The 19,573-nt window shown below is 49.3% G+C and overlaps 1 protein-coding gene across 1 annotated transcript; it reads left to right on the top strand.

Moving 5' to 3' along the window:
* Nucleotides 1–12,661: 12,661 nt before the first annotated feature.
* On the top strand, nucleotides 12,662–15,165 carry LGALS7B (galectin 7B). Its single transcript, XM_072967127.1, has 4 exons — nucleotides 12,662–12,815; nucleotides 13,220–13,308; nucleotides 14,100–14,301; nucleotides 14,982–15,165. Exons 1-4 carry the CDS (start codon nucleotides 12,801–12,803, stop codon nucleotides 15,093–15,095), a joined length of 420 nt encoding a protein of 139 aa, XP_072823228.1. The 5' UTR covers nucleotides 12,662–12,800; the 3' UTR covers nucleotides 15,096–15,165.
* The last annotated feature ends 4,408 nt before the right edge of the window (nucleotides 15,166–19,573 follow it).

Raw genomic sequence — 19,573 nt, 5'->3', positions numbered from 1 at the left:
TGGCCCTGGGGCCATGCTGGCCCCCCGCACCCTCTGTCTAAGGCCTCTGACACTCCGGCAGTCCCTGAGGATTCCCAGGTGTGCTGCCCTCCTCTTTTGAGCTAATAATGGTAGGAACAGTTCATAATAATAAAAATGTCAGCAACGTAGGAGGCTCATGGAGCCCCCATCCTACCAGCCCTTCCTTCCTGCTGCCCGGTGGCGAGAAGACTCTCAGGCCCATCTCATCATGGAAAACTTGAGTCCCGCGAGGCTAAGCTGTGGGCTGGAACTCGGGACCCCTCTCTCTCCCAGGTTAGGACCTGCTGCCCAGGGCTAAGGATGTGTCTCCACCAAAATTCCAGTTTATGCTTCTGAAATATAATAACCATGGCAACAATGGTAATAACAGAAAAGGGAGCGCAGAGGGGCAGGCTAGTTTGCTGATGGTCAAGGCTGTGTGCCTGGTGCCTGGTGCAGTGCCCGGCCCACAGCAAGTGCTCAGTAAATATGGGTGAAGGAGGGAATCCAAAATGACAATAGCTGCCTTTTACCAGCCTCTGGCCTGCCCGGCGTGTGCAAGAGAGCAGTGATCTCATACAGCCATTGAGGGAGAGGCATCGATCACCCTTATTTGACAGGTAGGAAACTGAGGCTCAGAAAGGAGAAGCAATTTGCCCCCAAAACACATCTGTGCAATACCATGGGGACCGTGGCTCTGGCTTCTTCATCTCTGGAAGTTCCTGTCTGCTTTTTTCTGTTTCTGTAAATGCCCTAGTCTGTCTGTCTCCTCCATCTCTGACTCTCTGTCCCATGAGTTCCTGCCTGTTTCTCTCCTTTATGTCTCCGTCTCTCCTTCCACCTCCCAGAACCTCCTTCCTCTGTCCCACCTGGTGTTCAGGACAAGGGGGTAGAGTGGAGGGGTGTCCTAGGACCCAACACCACCCAGACCAAGGAAGAGGGAAAAGTGGGACCCCCGCCAGGCCCATTTGCAGTCCCCATAGCCCAAGACTCCAGAAGAGGCATCCAGGTGTGAAGGGTGGGGCCCGACGGGGAACGCTGACAGGGGGTTCTGGAAGGCAGGGAACAGGGGAGGTGGGGGAGCTGGGCAGAGACCCAGCCTACAGCCCACCTCTCCCTCTCCTCCTCCCCACCCCATTGGGGCCGCACCCGCAGAGGGAGAAGAGGCCGGGGGCAGAGCCAGGAATGGAAACTTTGGGTGGAGACAACCAGACTCAGACCTGATCCACCTCCCACAGCCTCTCAGGCTTCCCAGACTCCCTCCAGCCCCCTCGCCACACAGTTGGTGCAGTTGGGGGAGGAAGCGCCTCAGAGAGGGAGGCTGGGCAGCTGCATTTGGGTGGGGGGCCGCGGGCGCCCCCATTTTGCAGAGAAGAAAACAGGCTGAGAGAGGGCCAGTCTCTCAGCCAAGGCCTCCCAGCAAGGAAGGGACCAGGGCCCGGGCTGGAGCCCCCTCTGTGTGCCAAGGGCACCTCCTGGGGATTTTAAGTAGAGGGGACAGCGGGGTTTGAGGTCCTAACTCCAACAACTCGGGTGGAGAGTTTCCCGGAGCAGGGGGCTCTGGTACTCTGATCAGGAAGGGTGCCTTCGCCAGCCTCATTCCGCGTGTCCCTGCTGCGCCCGGGAGCCCATCTCTTCCCTGATCTCCTCATTGTGCCCGGATAGTTCTTCACATGCTGCCAACCTGCAAGTCCAGACTTGACTTTCGGGTCTGGTGAAATGATTGCATCAATCTGTTATCAGTTTGATTGCGGGTTCATTTCTCATAACTCCGGTGTGAGCATCCTGGATGGATTCTTATTCGGTTGAGTTGATTATCTTCTATCAGTTCTTGAGTAATGTCTTCAGGACCTTGTTTTTTTTTTTTTTTCATTTCCAAGTAAGTGGTGTTTGTACTTGTTTCCCACTATGTTTTGGCTTTCTCCAGCTGTCTGTCCTATTCGTGACTCGTCCAGATTTTAACAGAATACTTCTCCAAGTCTTGACAATAGACAGGCCAGGGCAACCACCACCCCCATCAAGTTCCTCCCAGGCCCCTGAAACAGCCAGCCCCCCTCCACCTGCCCCAGGACACACGGTCACTCCTCAGCGTTTAAGAGCCACCACGTTCATTTGCCATGCAAACAAGGGAGAGGGGTGGGCAGCGGGCTACGTTTGCTGCCCTTCCCCCTCGTTCAGAAGCAGTGAGGGCGAGAAGTACTGAGCTCCCCCGCGGTGGGTGTGGGAGTGGAAAATCGCAGGCTCTGTCAGTGTCAGCTTCGTGGTGACCTTGGGCTGGTTTTCATATGCAGTGAGACAATTCAGGGGCTGCTTTGGTTTTGCAAATTAAGTTACAAATGAGGAAAATGACACGTCTGAAAATCTGACTTTTTCTTAAGTTTTGAAGTCCATGGAAAACCCTCAGTTCTAGTTATAAATACAGTAAATTGTACCAATCCAGTCACTTGCTAAGGGGAGCATTTTCTGTCATAGTTGGTTCCCAACGGAGTTCATTAAGCTCCCTTAAATATTGTCACCTGAAGGTGGGATTTGGGCATGTGTGAAGTTTTGTCTAGTAGACTGTCCAGGCCCTAAGTCATCTTGTACGTTTCCATCTTGGATTGTGGACACACTGACTTGCTCTTTCTCTTCTTCCTTCCTGCCTTTCCTTCCTGTGCTGAGCAGTTGGGTCCTGCAGCCAGTAGGCAGGTGATTAAGTGCTGCCCGTGGGGGTGGGGAGGTCACGGGGTGGGGGAGGGGCTGAGCGGGCAGAGGAGGCTCTGCTCCCCCAGGGCTGGGTCAGCTGGGGTGTCAGAGGGAGCCGGTGAGGAGGATGCTCAGCGGAGACTGGCCCTCAGGCCCAGGGGTAAGGACATTGTAATCTCTTTTCTCCTGAAAACAAGAGATATAAACTGCCACGTGAAAGATGTCCTACTTGTACCAAAGAGATGTAACATTTTTATCAGCAAGTTGAGACCTAGAGCGTTCTATAAAAACAGGCCCTGTTAAAATCATTCTTATCTTCCTTTAGCCGCCCATGTATTAGTTTACTTTTCCACAACTGCCTATATTGTTCTTAGCTTGTAGGTTTAGCCATTTCTTTGAGTTTATTTCCTTATATGGTGCCAGGACCCCGGAAGACATATAAGTATGTATGCATTTCTCCTGTTAATCTGTTTGTTTGATATGTCAATTTACTCCTCAGGTCCTGATGAAAAATCCTAGGAGGGCAGAGGTAAAAATTTCCCTCCCCTACCATGTGTAGACATACATCTGTCTTATTATATCCCCTACCCCGTCCCCCAGAAGGCCTGGGAGCAGAGACACCTGAATTGCAGTGAGCACACCTGCACGCAGATTTTGGTTCCTACAGACCGTATCTTTCCCTACTAAAGGAACTCTTATAGACCTGGCTCCCCTCAAAAAAAACCCCCAAACAAATAAGAAATAGTGAATTAAAAAAAAAAGAATATTACCTTTCATAGGTTGAAGATGGGTGGGTATGCAGATTGGGTCAGATTTTGCCAGGTGTTGTGATGGGTAAGAAGTGCAGAGGGATTCACTTTTCTAGGTTCTGTCTACTTTTGTACATGTTGGATATTCTTCATAAGAAAAAAAAATGTACAGATAGGAACAATTAACTGAGGAAAAATGTTCCCAATTAGAACAAAGTTTGTGGCACAAGTCTGACCACAAAGCCAGGAAGGACAAGAGATGTGCAGACCCTAATCAGCTATGATTTGAATATCCACAGGTATCGTGGTCCTGCCAGGTAATAGGAAAGAAATTCAGCTAGACAAAACACTTGATCAAGTTGGTATATTGGTCAGGCAAAGAAGTCATCTGAATGGATGTAGCAGACATACCCAACATGAGAAGGTGTCATCTGAATCCAAGGGATGTGGGCTAGAGATAGACTTGAAGACTCTGGGCTTCATCCAGAAGGTTTTAACAAATGTGGCCAATTGTAATTTCCAAAGATGCCCACACTAGTATCTCCTGTCCCACGGCTCTTCTATGATGCGACTTTGCCCCTTTTCCTATGGTTGGCAGGGGTGGGGGTGGTATCCTATGGCACCTTTGTTTGAATCAGGGTGGGCTTCTGACACATTGATAACCAATAGAATGCTTCCATGAAAAATTAATCAAGTGGTCTAAGAAAGAAACGGAAAATTTTATTCGAGTCAAATTGAGGATTATAACCTGGGACCAGCATCTCAGAAAGCTGGCACAGTTATATAAGTTTTTTTGAGACAGAGGGCTGTTAATAATGACGTTATTGACAGTCTACACAATCCAGATGCAAGCATCATCGTGCATGGCCCCTTACAAGATCAAAAAGGAATGTCATCTCAATAAAGAAGCTGTGGTATATTTATACAATGGAATACTACTTAGCCATAAAAATAATAAAATAATGCCATTTGCAGCAACATGGATGGATCTGGAGATTGTCATTCTAAGTGAAGTAAGTCAGAAAGAGAAAGAAAAATACCATATGATATCACTTAGATGTGGAATCTGAAAAAAAAAAAGGACACAAATGAACTTATCTACAAAATAGAAACAGACTCATAGACATAGAGAACAAACTTATGGTTACCAGGGGCCAAAGCATGTGGGAAGGGATAAATTGGGAATTTAAAAATTGCACCTCTCGGGGGATGATGGAATCATTAGCTATCCTGTGGTGGTGGTTTCACTGGTATAAATACATCTATCAAAATTCATCAAATTGTTCATCTGAAATATGTGTAGCTTACTGTACAGGAATCATACCATAATAAATGTGTTAAAAATTTTTAAATAAAATAAAATAAATAAAATCCATTGGTTAAAAAAAAAGGAATGTCATCTTTAAGCAGTTGTCTTATTGGTGCTAGAAGAATGTTCCTCTTTGTGGCTGAGTAGGTATTTCCGCTGATGGAGGTTACTTGGTCAATGTGTAATGCAGATACACAATGCATGGTCTGGGGAGAGGGGAGGCCAAAGAGGAGAGAAATTTTTTTATGCTTAAATTTTTCTTGTCTTGACATACAATGTGAATTTTATTTCACCACTGCAGCAGAAGTGATACTGTGTCAGAAGAGGCTGCTGCCCTGTGAGCCCTGAGCCGCCACGGGAGCAGTCTGGGTACCCTGAAGCGGCAATATTGTGAAGAAGCCGAAGCCATGTGGAGAGTGCTCCTGTCCACAGGTCCACACGGCTGAGATCCCAGCCAGCTGCCAGCACTGACTTGCAGATGGACTCCTGAGGGGATAAGCCTCCAGATGATCTAGACTCAGGCGTTTACATCACCCCCAACCATTGAGTCTTCCCAGCTGAGGTCTTCCCAGACACTGAGAAGCAGAAACAAACCCCCCCACCCCCCGCCACAACCACACCCTATTTGAATTCCTAATCTATAGGATCTCGGAGCAAAATAAAATGTTTATTTTCAGCTTCTAGGTTGGGAGTAATGTGTTAAGAAGCAGTAGCGTGTAATGTCATTCCCTTCCCTAAAACCCACTAACAGTAGCCACTCCCATGAAAATGCTCTAGGCACTTTATCAACATTCACCCTTTAGTTACTCATTCTAATCTAATCTAACCTAATAGACTACTGTCGTTCCTGTTTTACTGACATAAAGAGAAAAGAGTCTTCAGATCATGTAGTCAGGAAATGCAGAACCAAAAAATGATCTCAGAGTATAGAGGAAACTCACTGAATTCAGATCCCCAAACACACTCAGGAATCCATGGCACCAGGTGCTAAAGGGAGGCTGAGAGGTGACGGTGGTGCATGGTGGCAGCTACCCGGGGGCTTCAACCATTGGGCAGGAAAGGGAGGGTGTGCATAAAGAACAGCTAGGAGGCCAAATCTCCAAGAAAATGAAACTGACAGTAGGCTGGATGCATCTGAATGTATTGGGAGATTTCATCAAGGGATAGATAACTCAGGATTCCAATTCATAAGACTCATCAAGAAAACTAAACAAACACAAAACAGGATGATGATTCACTCCAGGGAAAAGATAAAGTTGTGTGAGAAAGGAGAACCCTTCACAGATAGACCCTGTGGCTGGGTGGAGAAAGATGTGAACGTAGTCACAGGGGTGGAAACACTGAACATTGATGTAACCAAAATGACTTTATAACTCTGTCAGTTAAACAGTAAGCGGGAGGGAGGAGGTGAAGAAATGAAAGAAAGCTACATCCTCTTCCTCTTTCCTGGGAGTCAACAACAGGTAATGACCCAAACAGAAAAACCCAGAAGTAGCAATAAGTAGATGATTTACAGCTGCAAAGGGAAGGCGCAGGAGGAGGTGGGGTGGGGAGAAAGCGACTGTTTTTCACCATAAGCTTTGTAAAATGGTGTGTTTAAAAAACGTTATGCATGTATATTTTGGGCCATATTAAAACTGGAGCGAAAAAGTTTGGCTCAGCACAACCTCTGGGTCATGAGGGACACTGTTCTGATGACTGCAGGTACAGGTTCAGGTTTTACTTCCTGACCAAAATTTCTGATCATGGGATGTTCCAGACAGGAAGGATGAGTACGGTGGAGGGTCAAATGGCACTTCCTCTGCAAAGAACTTTCCAGAAGCCCCACATAGAATATCCACTTCCACGCCCCTGGCTGCCTGCGGTTGCAAAGAAGGGTGGATGTGGACGTTTTAAAATACATCCAGTGGGGGTAGAGATACAGCTCAGTGGTAGGCTGCGTGCTTGGCATGCATGAGGTCCTGGGTTCAAGCCTCAGTGCCCCAGGGGAAAAAAATTAAAATAAAATATAAAAAAATTAAAAAAAAGAAAAGTCAGTAAGTGGGGGAAGGTATAGCTCAGTGGTAGAGTGCCTGCTTAGCATGCATGAGGTCCTGGGTTCAATCCCTAGTACCTCCATTAAAATAAATAAGTAAACCTAATTACCTCCCCCTCACCTAAAAATAAAAATTAAAAAATTAAAAATTAAAAAAAGAAAAGTCAATAAATACATCCACCAATAATAAAAATAAAATAAATAAAATACAGCCACCAATTCTTTGGCACTCCTACTACCATGAGGAGGGCGAGGTGGAGCCCTCAGTCCTTCATAACAAATAGAATGTGGCGTCAAGGAATTCGGCACGACTCCCCAGACTAGAAGGGAAAGGATGAGGCAGCTTTCACCTAGTGAGCTGAAGGGGCCTTTGCTTTCGGAGCCCTGAGCTGCCCTGGAAGAAGTCCAGCTACTCTGAGGACACCCAGGCTTCCTAGGGAAGCCACGTGCAGGACCCCCAGATGAGCCCAGTCCCTAGGCCAGAGCTTTCCCAGACATCATGGAACAAAGACCAGATGTTCCCACTGTGCTCCATCCAAATTCTTGACCACAGAAGCCATGAGTGCGCGCGCACACACACGCACACCCACATACACACAAAGGCCGTCTTCACCTGCAAAGCTTTGGGGTAATTTGTTTCACCACAAAAGCAATTCGAATCCTGGGAAATGCAATAGCCACAGTGCCATCTGGGACTGAGTCAGGAGCCTTTGATTAAGAAAGAAAGAGGTAAGTGTGTATTGGATGGTCAGCCAGTGCTCCCTGTTACTCCATCCCTTTGGCTACAATAATATTTAAATATACTCTTCTTCCCCGCCTGGACTGCACTCACCTTGTCTTCCAATGGAGACAGCCTTAAGCTCCCATTGTAAAAGGAAAGAACAAATCTGACTCCATATTAGATCCGTTTTGCTGACTTTAACCCTGTGCTCTGCTTCCTAGGCTTAGTCTTGCTGGTTCTGCACCTTTTGTAAAAGAATGTTGCCTGAAATATAGAGGACAGCCCATTCTCAAGGCTCTGACTGTTAAGGATATTAACACTTTTCCATTCATATAAACATAACAGTGAATAATAGAAAATAATGTTTGTTTTGTTGGAGGTTTACAGGGACATCATGATCTGACCTTCTGTGGACAGCTGCAAGAACAAAGGATTCCAACACCAAGAAGCTTACAACAACCAAGCATACCCCTTTTAGTATAATAGGAACCTGAATTCTGACTTGGGGAATCCATGGTTCTCCAGGAAATTAGTCCGCCGTCTTTTCAGTCTGCCGGCATTCTGAATAAAATAGCTATTCCTTGCCCCAACACCTCATCTCCGAATTATTTGGCCTGTCGTGCAGTGAGCAGAACAAGTTTGGACTCAACACCATCTGCTTACTGTGTACAGCCCAGAGTCCAGGATTTTGGAGGAAGACACAGTCCTCTTCACTGGGGCCCAGCCATGGCTGGCCCAGGACACCCAATAAACTTATTCAGAAAAGGGGAAACATGGAAACACTCAGCAGACACTGGCCCATAGCAAAGATCAAGTGCACGGGACATGAAAATCTGGTTCTGATTCTGCCTCCAGGGAGGTCCGTCCGTCCTTCCTTCCTTCCTTTCCTTCCTTCCTTTCCTTTCTTCTTTCCTTTCTTTCCCTTCTTTCTTCCTTTCATCCTTCCTTCCCTCTCTCCTTCCATCCATCCTTTCTTTCTTTCTTTCTTTCTAGCATTTTATTGTCTTTGTCCAGATAGGAAGGCTTTAAGTTAGAAAATTATACCAAAGTTTAATAATATAATAATTCTTGATTCTTCAAAACAGCCACCAGCTTTTCAGCTCTGGACACACGTGTTACACAACCTTGTGGGGCTGATTCACCAGAACTGTCATGCTTTCCCAGGAAAGCACAGAGTCTTCTTCAAGAGGCCTTGCATTCCCACTCCACAGACTGAAAAACTCCTGTTACAAGACAGACAGAACCAAGCTGAGGGCAAGAAGATCAGGCTGCAATCAACCTGCTCACTGCCCTGGGGCACACAGGGCTCCAGACCAATTTTTTACCAATCCTGTATTCTTCCTGGTCCATTCAAATTCTGCTTTCTGCCAACAGTTAACCAGAGATGAAAACCCCGAGATCAGGAGACTGGAGGCTGTGGATGGTTACACCTGGTTGGTTCCCTTGGAGGCCCAGCAGCCACCCCTCCTCCAAGATCCACTCTGTACCCTCCAACCATGTGAAAATAGCCAGGGAGGTTCATTCTTGTCTCCACTGCCCATATGGGGGTGGGAATGGTTTTCTTGTTTGATTGCTTTTCAGGGGTAATTAGATTTATTTACGTATTTATTTATTTTAATTTTTTTTAACGGAGGTACTGGGGACCTTGTACAGGACATTATGCATGCTAAGCACGGACTCTACCACTGAGCTATACCCTGCCCCGGGGGGTGGGGATATTGAAGAGGGTGCTCCCTTGGGGACGGCAGAAGTCCTGAATGTGTAAAATCAGACCTCATGTTTGATTTCTTCTGCCAACTATTTGAAAATGTTGAAAATTTTCACACCTCTAGAAAAGTTAGCACAATAGTACCGAAGCCCTGCAAGGCTTCACCCAGGCTCTCAGGTGTGTTCACATGTTGCAACATCTGCTGTTTCTCTCCGGGAACCATTGGAAGGCAAGCCACTTCACCCTACATACATCAGTGTGCATTTTTGAGGCTTCATTCTCCTTTATAACCACAATACAAAACACCTAAACCATTAACATAAATTTGATCGTGAAATCATTTGTTCATGTGACACCTCCAATTCCCGGGCAACATCACAGGCTCACAGTCCATGTTTTTTTTCCACATCTATACCTCCCTCCACTGAGAGTGGGAGAGGGGCACTGGTCTCCCTTCCATCCCTGACACCCACACCCAGTTTCCTCCCCCAGGGGATACTGTCCTCGCCCCAATACGCTCCAGCACCTCTCGGTGACCCTCACCCCTCCACAGACGCCTCCTCCCATGTGGGGGCTGGGCTCCCCACTGTCCCCCTGTTCTCCTTACCCCGAGGCCTGAAGGCCAGTCTCCGCTGAGCATCCTCCTCACTGGCTCCCTCTGACACCCCAGCTGACCCAGCCCTGGGGGAGCAGAGCCTCCTCTGCCCGCTCAGCCCCTCCCCCACCCCGTGACCTCCCCACCCCCACGGGCAGCACTTAATCACCTGCCTACTGGCTGCAGGACCCAACTGCTCAGCACAGGAAGGAAAGGCAGGAAGGAAGAAGAGAAAGAGCAAGTCAGTGTGTCCACAATCCAAGATGGAAACGTACAAGATGACTTAGGGCCTGGACAGTCTACTAGACAAAACTTCACACATGCCCAAATCCCACCTTCAGGTGACAATATTTAAGGGAGCTTAATGAACTCCGTTGGGAACCAACTATGACAGAAAATGCTCCCCTTAGCAAGTGACTGGATTGGTACAATTTACTGTATTTATAACTAGAACTGAGGGTTTTCCATGGACTTCAAAACTTAAGAAAAAGTCAGATTTTCAGACGTGTCATTTTCCTCATTTGTAACTTAATTTGCAAAACCAAAGCAGCCCCTGAATTGTCTCACTGCATATGAAAACCAGCCCAAGGTCACCACGAAGCTGACACTGACAGAGCCTGCGATTTTCCACTCCCACACCCACCGCGGGGGAGCTCAGTACTTCTCGCCCTCACTGCTTCTGAACGAGGGGGAAGGGCAGCAAACGTAGCCCGCTGCCCACCCCTCTCCCTTGTTTGCATGGCAAATGAACGTGGTGGCTCTTAAACGCTGAGGAGTGACCGTGTGTCCTGGGGCAGGTGGAGGGGGGCTGGCTGTTTCAGGGGCCTGGGAGGAACTTGATGGGGGTGGTGGTTGCCCTGGCCTGTCTATTGTCAAGACTTGGAGAAGTATTCTGTTAAAATCTGGACGAGTCACGAATAGGACAGACAGCTGGAGAAAGCCAAAACATAGTGGGAAACAAGTACAAACACCACTTACTTGGAAATGAAAAAAAAAAAAAAAGGTCCTGAAGACATTACTCAAGAACTGATAGAAGATAATCAACTCAACCGAATAAGAATCCATCCAGGATGCTCACACCGGAGTTATGAGAAATGAACCCGCAATCAAACTGATAACAGATTGATGCAATCATTTCACCAGACCCGAAAGTCAAGTCTGGACTTGCAGGTTGGCAGCATGTGAAGAACTATCCAGGCACAATGAGGAGATCAGGGAAGAGATGGGCTCCCGGGCGCAGCAGGGACACGCGGAATGAGGCTGGCGAAGGCACCCTTCCTGATCAGAGTACCAGAGCCCCCTGCTCCGGGAAACTCTCCACCCGAGTTGTTGGAGTTAGGACCTCAAACCCCGCCGTCCCCTCTACTTAAAATCCCCAGGAGGTGCCCTTGGCACACAGAGGGGGCTCCAGCCCGGGCCCTGGTCCCTTCCTTGCTGGGAGGCCTTGGCTGAGAGACTGGCCCTCTCTCAGCCTGTTTTCTTCTCTGCAAAATGGGGGCGCCCGCGGCCCCCCACCCAAATGCAGCTGCCCAGCCTCCCTCTCTGAGGCGCTTCCTCCCCCAACTGCACCAACTGTGTGGCGAGGGGGCTGGAGGGAGTCTGGGAAGCCTGAGAGGCTGTGGGAGGTGGATCAGGTCTGAGTCTGGTTGTCTCCACCCAAAGTTTCCATTCCTGGCTCTGCCCCCGGCCTCTTCTCCCTCTGCGGGTGCGGCCCCAATGGGGTGGGGAGGAGGAGAGGGAGAGGTGGGCTGTAGGCTGGGTCTCTGCCCAGCTCCCCCACCTCCCCTGTTCCCTGCCTTCCAGAACCCCCTGTCAGCGTTCCCCGTCGGGCCCCACCCTTCACACCTGGATGCCTCTTCTGGAGTCTTGGGCTATGGGGACTGCAAATGGGCCTGGCGGGGGTCCCACTTTTCCCTCTTCCTTGGTCTGGGTGGTGTTGGGTCCTAGGACACCCCTCCACTCTACCCCCTTGTCCTGAACACCAGGTGGGACAGAGGAAGGAGGTTCTGGGAGGTGGAAGGAGAGACGGAGACATAAAGGAGAGAAACAGGCAGGAACTCATGGGACAGAGAGTCAGAGATGGAGGAGACAGAGAGACAGACTAGGGCATTTACAGAAACAGAAAAAAGCAGACAGGAACTTCCAGAGATGAAGAAGCCAGAGCCACGGTCCCCATGGTATTGCACAGATGTGTTTTGGGGGCAAATTGCTTCTCCTTTCTGAGCCTCAGTTTCCTACCTGTCAAATAAGGGTGATCGATGCCTCTCCCTCAATGGCTGTATGAGATCACTGCTCTCTTGCACACGCCGGGCAGGCCAGAGGCTGGTAAAAGGCAGCTATTGTCATTTTGGATTCCCTCCTTCACCCATATTTACTGAGCACTTGCTGTGGGCCGGGCACTGCACCAGGCACCAGGCACACAGCCTTGACCATCAGCAAACTAGCCTGCCCCTCTGCGCTCCCTTTTCTATTATTACCATTGTTGCCATGGTTATTATATTTCAGAAGCATAAACTGGAATTTTGGTGGAGACACATCCTTAGCCCTGGGCAGCAGGTCCTAACCTGGGAGAGAGAGGGGTCCCGAGTTCCAGCCCACAGCTTAGCCTCGCGGGACTCAAGTTTTCCATGATGAGATGGGCCTGAGAGTCTTCTCGCCACCGGGCAGCAGGAAGGAAGGGCTGGTAGGATGGGGGCTCCATGAGCCTCCTACGTTGTTGACATTTTTATTATTATGAACTGTTCCTACCATTATTAGCTCAAAAGAGGAGGGCAGCACACCTGGGAATCCTCAGGGACTGCCGGAGTGTCAGAGGCCTTAGACAGAGGGTGCGGGGGGCCAGCATGGCCCCAGGGCCAGGGTCGGTGCCAGGTGTGGGCGGTGGGTGTGGAAAGGGGTGAGGGTGAGTCAACAGGGCCAGCCGCGCCCTGCTTTTGCTTAAGGCCCCAGCAGCCATCCCTGGCAGCGCCGCCACCCGGCCCGTCCCGCTGTCCCAGCCATGGCAGGGAGCTTCGTGAGTGCTTCAGGGGCCCTGGATGTTTGTGGGGGGTGGACCCAAGGCTGCCCAGACCCGGGGAGGGGGGACCAGGCTGTTTCAGCGGAGAAAGTGGGTGCTAGGCTGTGCTATGGAGTTCTGGGCTGTGGTTTCTGGGTTGACCCAACCCGTCCCCATGCTCCCATCTCCCCCTTGGCTGGTTTCCTTTTGCCTTCTAGCTCTTAGGACATTTTTCTGTTGACTTTGTGTTCCTCTCTCCAACTCTTTCCCTTCCTTGGCTCTCATTCCTTTGTCTCTGTGCCCTTTCTTCTCTCGGATTCTGCTGGTCTGGGTCCCGGTCACTCTCCCCCTGGAGCTGACCCATCTGTGTCTCTCCTCCGCCTCCCTGATTCACCTTGGCCCCCACACCCCTGTTGCTGCAGAACGTGCCCCACAAGACCTCTCTGCCCGAGGGCATCCGAGTCGGTACCGTGTTGAGAATTCGTGGCGTTGTCCCGGACAAGGCTGGCAGGTGAGAGCCCCGGCCTCGGTGTGGGAGGGTGGGGGGAGGTCTCCAGGCTCAGCTGATCCCACTTCTTCCAGCCCAGAGCCCAGGGCCCCAGGCTAACTTTGCCCACGTGGGTCTTGGAATCCCTGAGTTACTTCTGACCTGGAATTTGATGTCCTCACTTACCTGTCCCACGACTGTGTGCCTGGAGTCGACATTATTCTAAGAAATTGCAGGTCCCAGAGGAATCCACGGTTCCTACCTAGAGTCCTGTGAGTTTCAGTCTGAGTTCTCAGGAATTCTGGAATTGTCCTGTGAATTGGAGGTGCCCTGAGATCCCTGGCCTCTTGCACATGCTGGGCAGGCCAGAGGCTGGGTAAATGGCAGCCTAGCCAATCAATCATATGACTTCCTGGGTCGGGATCTTCAGGATTTCTGGGAGTCTAGGCTGCCTGGGCATACTGGGGTCCCTGGTATGCGTCCTAGCCCTCTGGGAACTGAGGATGCCTTGGGAATCGGGAGCACCCTGGTCTTCAGGAGCTTGATTCCTTGGCAACTCCAGACTCTGGAAATGAGGGGGACCCAGGCCACAGCTTAGTCACCCTCGCCTAGCAGATGTGTGTGCAGGCCCCCAATCGGTTTTTGGATGGCCTGGAATCTGGGCTCCCTGGCTTCCAGTCTACAACCCGTCCTTCACTGGTGTGTGGGACAGTCCAGGTCCCTGTAAATTTGTTCGTGCTCTGGAAAAAGGTAAGTCCTGGTGTGTTGGTCCAGAACCTCTTTCCAAGGCGTCCTCTTCCCCCATCACCTACCAGGTTCTATGTAAACCTGCTGTGCAGTGAGGAGCCGGGCGGTGAGGCCGCCCTGCATTTCAATCCTCGGCTGGATGAGTCCACCGTGGTCTTCAACACCCTGGAGCGCGGCGCCTGGGGCCAAGAGGAGCGGGGCTCGGGCATTCCCTTCCAGCGTGGGCAGCCCTTCGACGTGCTCCTCATCGCCACCGAAGAGGGCTTCAAGGTGCGTCTCTGCCACAGGGGTGGGTGCCAGCACCCAGGTCTCTTCCCTTGGGAAGGCCAGGAAGGCCCTTGGGGCGAGGTGGAGAGCAAAGGTGCGGCCCAGGCTGGGCAGGGCATCCCCAGGCCCTCACCTCCCCTGGTGCAAGCGCACTAGTGCCTGAGGGCAGGTGTGTGGCCGTGGCAAGGCGAGAGAGCAAGAGCCAAGTGACCAAAGGGTAGGTGTCAGGGGAGGGCGTCAGGGAGGAGGGGAGTGAGACGTGGCCCAGACTTTCATCCCCGACCCTATTGCCTGTCTGCTTGAGTCTGTGGTGGAGGCTCAGGGGCAGGAGCATGGATGGGTTGGGAGACAGGACCCAGAAACAAGGTTCAGCAGGGAATGGTCGCTGCAGACCCTTCATCACACAGGCTATTCTTCACTTTCAATCTGCGCATCAGGAGTCAGGTGGTGAATGCAGGGATCGTGGTCACAACATCCACCTCCAATGCTTAAAAAGCACTCACGTGTCAACAATGAGCTCATTTAATCCTCACGGCAAGGGGTTAGGATGAACAGTATTTGCCCAATGGGGCCTGGGGACCGAAGGGGCCCGTGGGTGCCCAGGTCACGCAGCGTGAGTCCAAGCTGGGAATAACCTGGCAGTGGCCTCGGGACCCATAAGCCATGTCCCCTCTCCTGTGCAGGCTGTGGTCGGGGACTCGGAATACCACCACTTCCGCTACCGCATCCCGCCGGCGCGCGTGCGCGCGTTGGAGGTGGGCGGGGACCTGCAGCTGGAGCTGGTGAAGATCTTCTGAGCCCTTCCAGGAGCGCGGGTGGGGGTGGGGCGCAGGGGTCTTGGGTGGCAAATAAAGTCTTAGCCGCTTATCTGTGCGCCTCGTGTGTGTCTGTGGCTCCTTCATATGGATGAGGAAAGTAGGTTCAAAGCAGTTAAGACACTGACTAAGAGTCACACAGCGATTCCGCAGCGGGGCGGGATCCGGGCGTGGATCTCTCTGGGCCATTTCTGTCTCGGGAGGCCACAGGAGGGTCGCGATCTAGTAGGGGTGGGGCTTTGGCTCGCCTTCCTGCAGCATTCGGCAAAGCAGCTAGGTTGAAACGGGGTGCGGTGACCTGAGGCAGTTTGGAGGGGCCCAAGTCCTCCCTTGGCGCCCCCTCCGCAAGTGTAAAGGGCCTTCCAATCGATCTAAACAGGTCCCTTGGAGACCCCAGCCTCGCGGAGATGGTGTTTGAATCTCAGGCACCCTGCGCCACCTGTGCCCTCTTGTCGCCTCTCTCCTGCTCCCGGGGCGTCCGACATCTGTCCACTGCTCGCGCGGGGAGGGCCTGGGAAGCCGATCCGAGAGTCGTCTGCCTCCCATCAATCTCCAAGTCGGGACAGGTCTCGCCAGTTCGCGCCTAGGGGCAGACTCGTACTGCAGTGGCAGTCGCCCGGCAGAGGGGACGCGAAGGGCAGAGCTCCTGGGTCCCCGCTCTGTTAAGAGCGTGGTTCGGCCTTACTTCCTCCTGGGTTTACTCAGTGGCCCAGAGACCCCGGCCCTACGGGAAGGGCCCCAGGGGGAAGGGGGCGCGAGGATACAAGCAGACGCCCAGTCACCCCTGACCGTCAGGGGGGATTTTCTGGTACAGAGGGGTCGCTGGGTCGCTCTTGAAAGTGGGTGTATAGGGGGCGCGGGAGCACGCGGGCGCCCTCTCCTGGCCACCCTCAGCAAGGACCCCTGCAGCAGCCGTGGTTCTGGGCTGTAGATGGAGCCAGGCGGGTGGCTACGTGCCAGCGGCGCATATTGATTTGGGTCCCAGGTATCGAAAAGTCCGGAGCCGCACACCTGGACGGATGTACCGCACGGTTCCAGCCCAAACCTCGGGCAGACACCCTTCTTTCCTTGGGCCGCTGCAGTCGTTGCGGTTTAGAAACAGAGGCTCAGCAAGCTAGTGCTGGACCTGAAACAGCGGGTTAGGAAGATCACGCCTTGCCCCAAGGCTTGAGCTTTTCCTACCCACTTTGCTGCCCCGTGAGACTCTTTAGCTGAAGCCAACCCACCCCACGCCTAACTCTTAACAGTTTCTCTCTGGCTGGGCATTTGAATTAAGAGTTCCCCGTCCTAGGGAAGGACCTCTGAATTCTTCTGGTCCCCCAGAGCTCATTGTTTTTAATTTTATTTGCTTGTTCAAGTGTGTGTGTATATATACATACATTATATATCTTATGAGGGGGAAGTAGTTAGGTTTATTCATTTATCTATCTTTGGTGGAGATACTGGGGATTGAACTGGGACCTCCTGCATGCTAAGCATATGCTCTACCACTTGAGATAGACCCTTCCCCCTATTTTTTTTTTAATTTAAAGATATACCTACAGTACAAATTTCACAGTTTGCAGTGGAAAGTATATTTATTGGCTATTGACAGAACTGGTAAACGTGGTTGGGGTCCTCAGATTAGATGGCAGTTATCTATCCGTGTAAATTTCCTGATTTTCACTGTTGCCTTACAGCAGATCTGCAAGAGAGCGTTGTGTTTGTAGAAAATACACAATAAAGCATTTGAAGGTGATCAGGACACATGTTGGCAACTTATTCTCAAGTGAGGGCAGGGGGAAAATGTACTGTTCTTACAACTTTCTGTGTTCATCATTTCAAAATTTAAAAATTTAGAAGTATATAAAAATATATATGAAAGTCCTCCATTATGAGAGTAAACAGCTGTTAAACCATGTCTTGATTTCTTGTGTATCTTTCCAAAACTCTATGCACTTCTAAACACATGCATAGGCAGTTTTTTCCCTCTTTGCATTGAAATGAGCATCCTTCATCTACTCACCTTGTTTTCGTCACTTAGAATATACATATGTGTTCAACTTCACTCACTTTGCTGGCTGTCCAGGGCTCTCTTGCAAGGGGGAACACAGTGACAGTCACGAGCCCTCCTGGATGTGTACTGCTGTCACATCATCCACTACAGCCAAACAACGCTGCTGCGTCCAGTACAGCTCATGACCGTGTCTGAGGACAGGTGACGCAAGACTTAAGAAACAAAGAGTGAAGATGGGACCAGGGGACTCAAGATCTCATGGATCCAGAGTGCCAAAAGCCTGGTCAACATCATATTTATTAGGAGTATACACCTCAGAAAAAAATGCGATCAAAGAGGTGAGGCTTTAGATATTCCATGTGATAAGCACTAAATTCTGCTTGCTGGTTAACTGATTAATTCCAGGCCTATCCCTTCCAGGAACAGTCACCCTCCTCGGGGTATGCAAAATTTCTAAATTTATCCTGTTATTGCCTCTGGGACATCTCAAGATAGCAAGTATTTCCCCTGGGCTTAACCGTGTGCTTCCAGGCCAGAACAAAGTTCTGTTAATGGATGATCTGTCTTCCAAGACCGTCCATTGTTTCACCCTAAGGAAATATCTACCCTCCTTCGTGCCCTTATGGTCAGTCTCAGGATCACTCACCACAAATTTTCTTTAGCATAATACGTGCTGTAGGTCATCTACTGCGTAAAACATTAAAACAAAGCAAGCACGTGCGTTTTAAGCAAGCAAATGTGAATCTAATATTTTAAGCTCATGGAAATTTAGGTGCGGCTTGTTTTCCAGCTGTTCATTTTCCAGCAACTTGTTTTCCAGTGGCTTGTTCCCCAGTACAACGCCTTAGTATGTGTCCTTGAACCTGGGTCAGCCAGTACCTTTAACCTTTATAATGATCTCCATTCTGATTATAAAATGTATGCATGCTTATTCCCAAATTTTGAATAACAAATTTAAAACCACCCACAATTTCATGATCCAGATATAATCACTATAAGCATATTAATGTTTTTCCGTCTAGACTTTTTTCTATAATAGTTTATATGCACTATACTTTTTTCTTTTTCTTTTTTCCCTCTGTTTGCAAAGCCTTTATTTGAGTCAAAGTGTTAAAGATTCTTTGCTAACCTGATCTTTGGTGCCAAAAGCTGGGCTACTTTAACCGAGCTGAGGGGCTTCTGTCCCTCCTAACCCCTGTGCCCGGTACAGTGTCTGGGACACAACAGGCTCCCAACAAAGTGAACAGAACAGACGCACATATGAACAAAAGAGTGACTGACCACGGCCACACGTGTCACATTAACTCAGTAGATACACTATACATTTTGGGAGGAATTGGAATATAAATATTTGGAAATATACTGGTAATATTTTCCAAATATTAGAAAACTGGAATATATATCATGTACATTTCCATATAAATAGCTAACATTCCCTGAGTCTCTACTATGTACTTTCAACTTAATTGAGTCTTAGATCTAAAGTATATCTTTTGGAGACAGCATATACTTAGATCTTGTTTTCTTAAGCAGTCTGACAATGTATTATTATCTATTGTATTATAACAAATTATCCCATTACATCATAAAATAACATATATTCATTATCTTTTACAGTTTCTGAAGTTAGGAATCCAGGAGTGGCTTAACTAGGTGGTTGTGGCTCTGAGTTTTCATGAAGTTACAGTCAAACCATCAGTGGAGGTGCAGTTATCTCAAAGAAGTTTTGGCAAACGATGGCTCTGGCCCAAACCCACCCACTGCCTGTTTTAGTAAGGCTCACAATCTAAGAATGATTTTTGCATTTTAAAATAGCTGAAAAAAAATGAAAAGAAGAATAATTTCATAACACTGAAAATTATATGGAATTCAAATGTCAGTGTCCATAAATAAAGTTTTCTTGGGACACAGCCATGCTTTTTCATTTCTGAGTCACCCCATGGCTACTTTTGTGCATTGTCAGTGTCATGCAGTAGTTGTGGCAGAGACTGGATCACCCATGATGCCTAACATATTTGCTCTGTGGCCATTATAGAAAAAGTTTGCAACCCCTGTTCTAAAAGCTTGACTGGGATTGGAGGAGCTTCTTCCAAGTAGGGGGAGTGTATAGCTCAATGGTTAGAGTACATGCTTAGCATGCATGAGGTCCTGGGTTCAATCCCCAGTACCTCCATTAAAATAACTAACTAAATAAATAAACCTAATTACCTCCCCCACCCAAAAAAGACCAAGAAGCAAAAAAAAAAAAAAAAGAAGACTCTCATCCATGGTTGTTGGCAGGACTTTTCAGTTTCTTGTCACATGGACACTTACATAGGACTGTTAAAGAACTTACTAAGTTGTTATATATATGTTATATATATATATAATATATAATATGTTATACACATATACACACACACAATGGAATACTACTCGGCCATAAAAAAGAAAATGCCATTTGCAGCAACATAGATGGACCTGG

Source organism: Vicugna pacos, chromosome 9 (genome assembly GCF_048564905.1).
Source record: "Vicugna pacos chromosome 9, VicPac4, whole genome shotgun sequence".
In the NCBI taxonomy this organism is placed as follows: domain Eukaryota; kingdom Metazoa; phylum Chordata; class Mammalia; order Artiodactyla; family Camelidae; genus Vicugna; species Vicugna pacos.
Note: the sequence above shows the minus strand (reverse complement) of the source record. Positions and strands in the feature narration are given on the sequence as shown.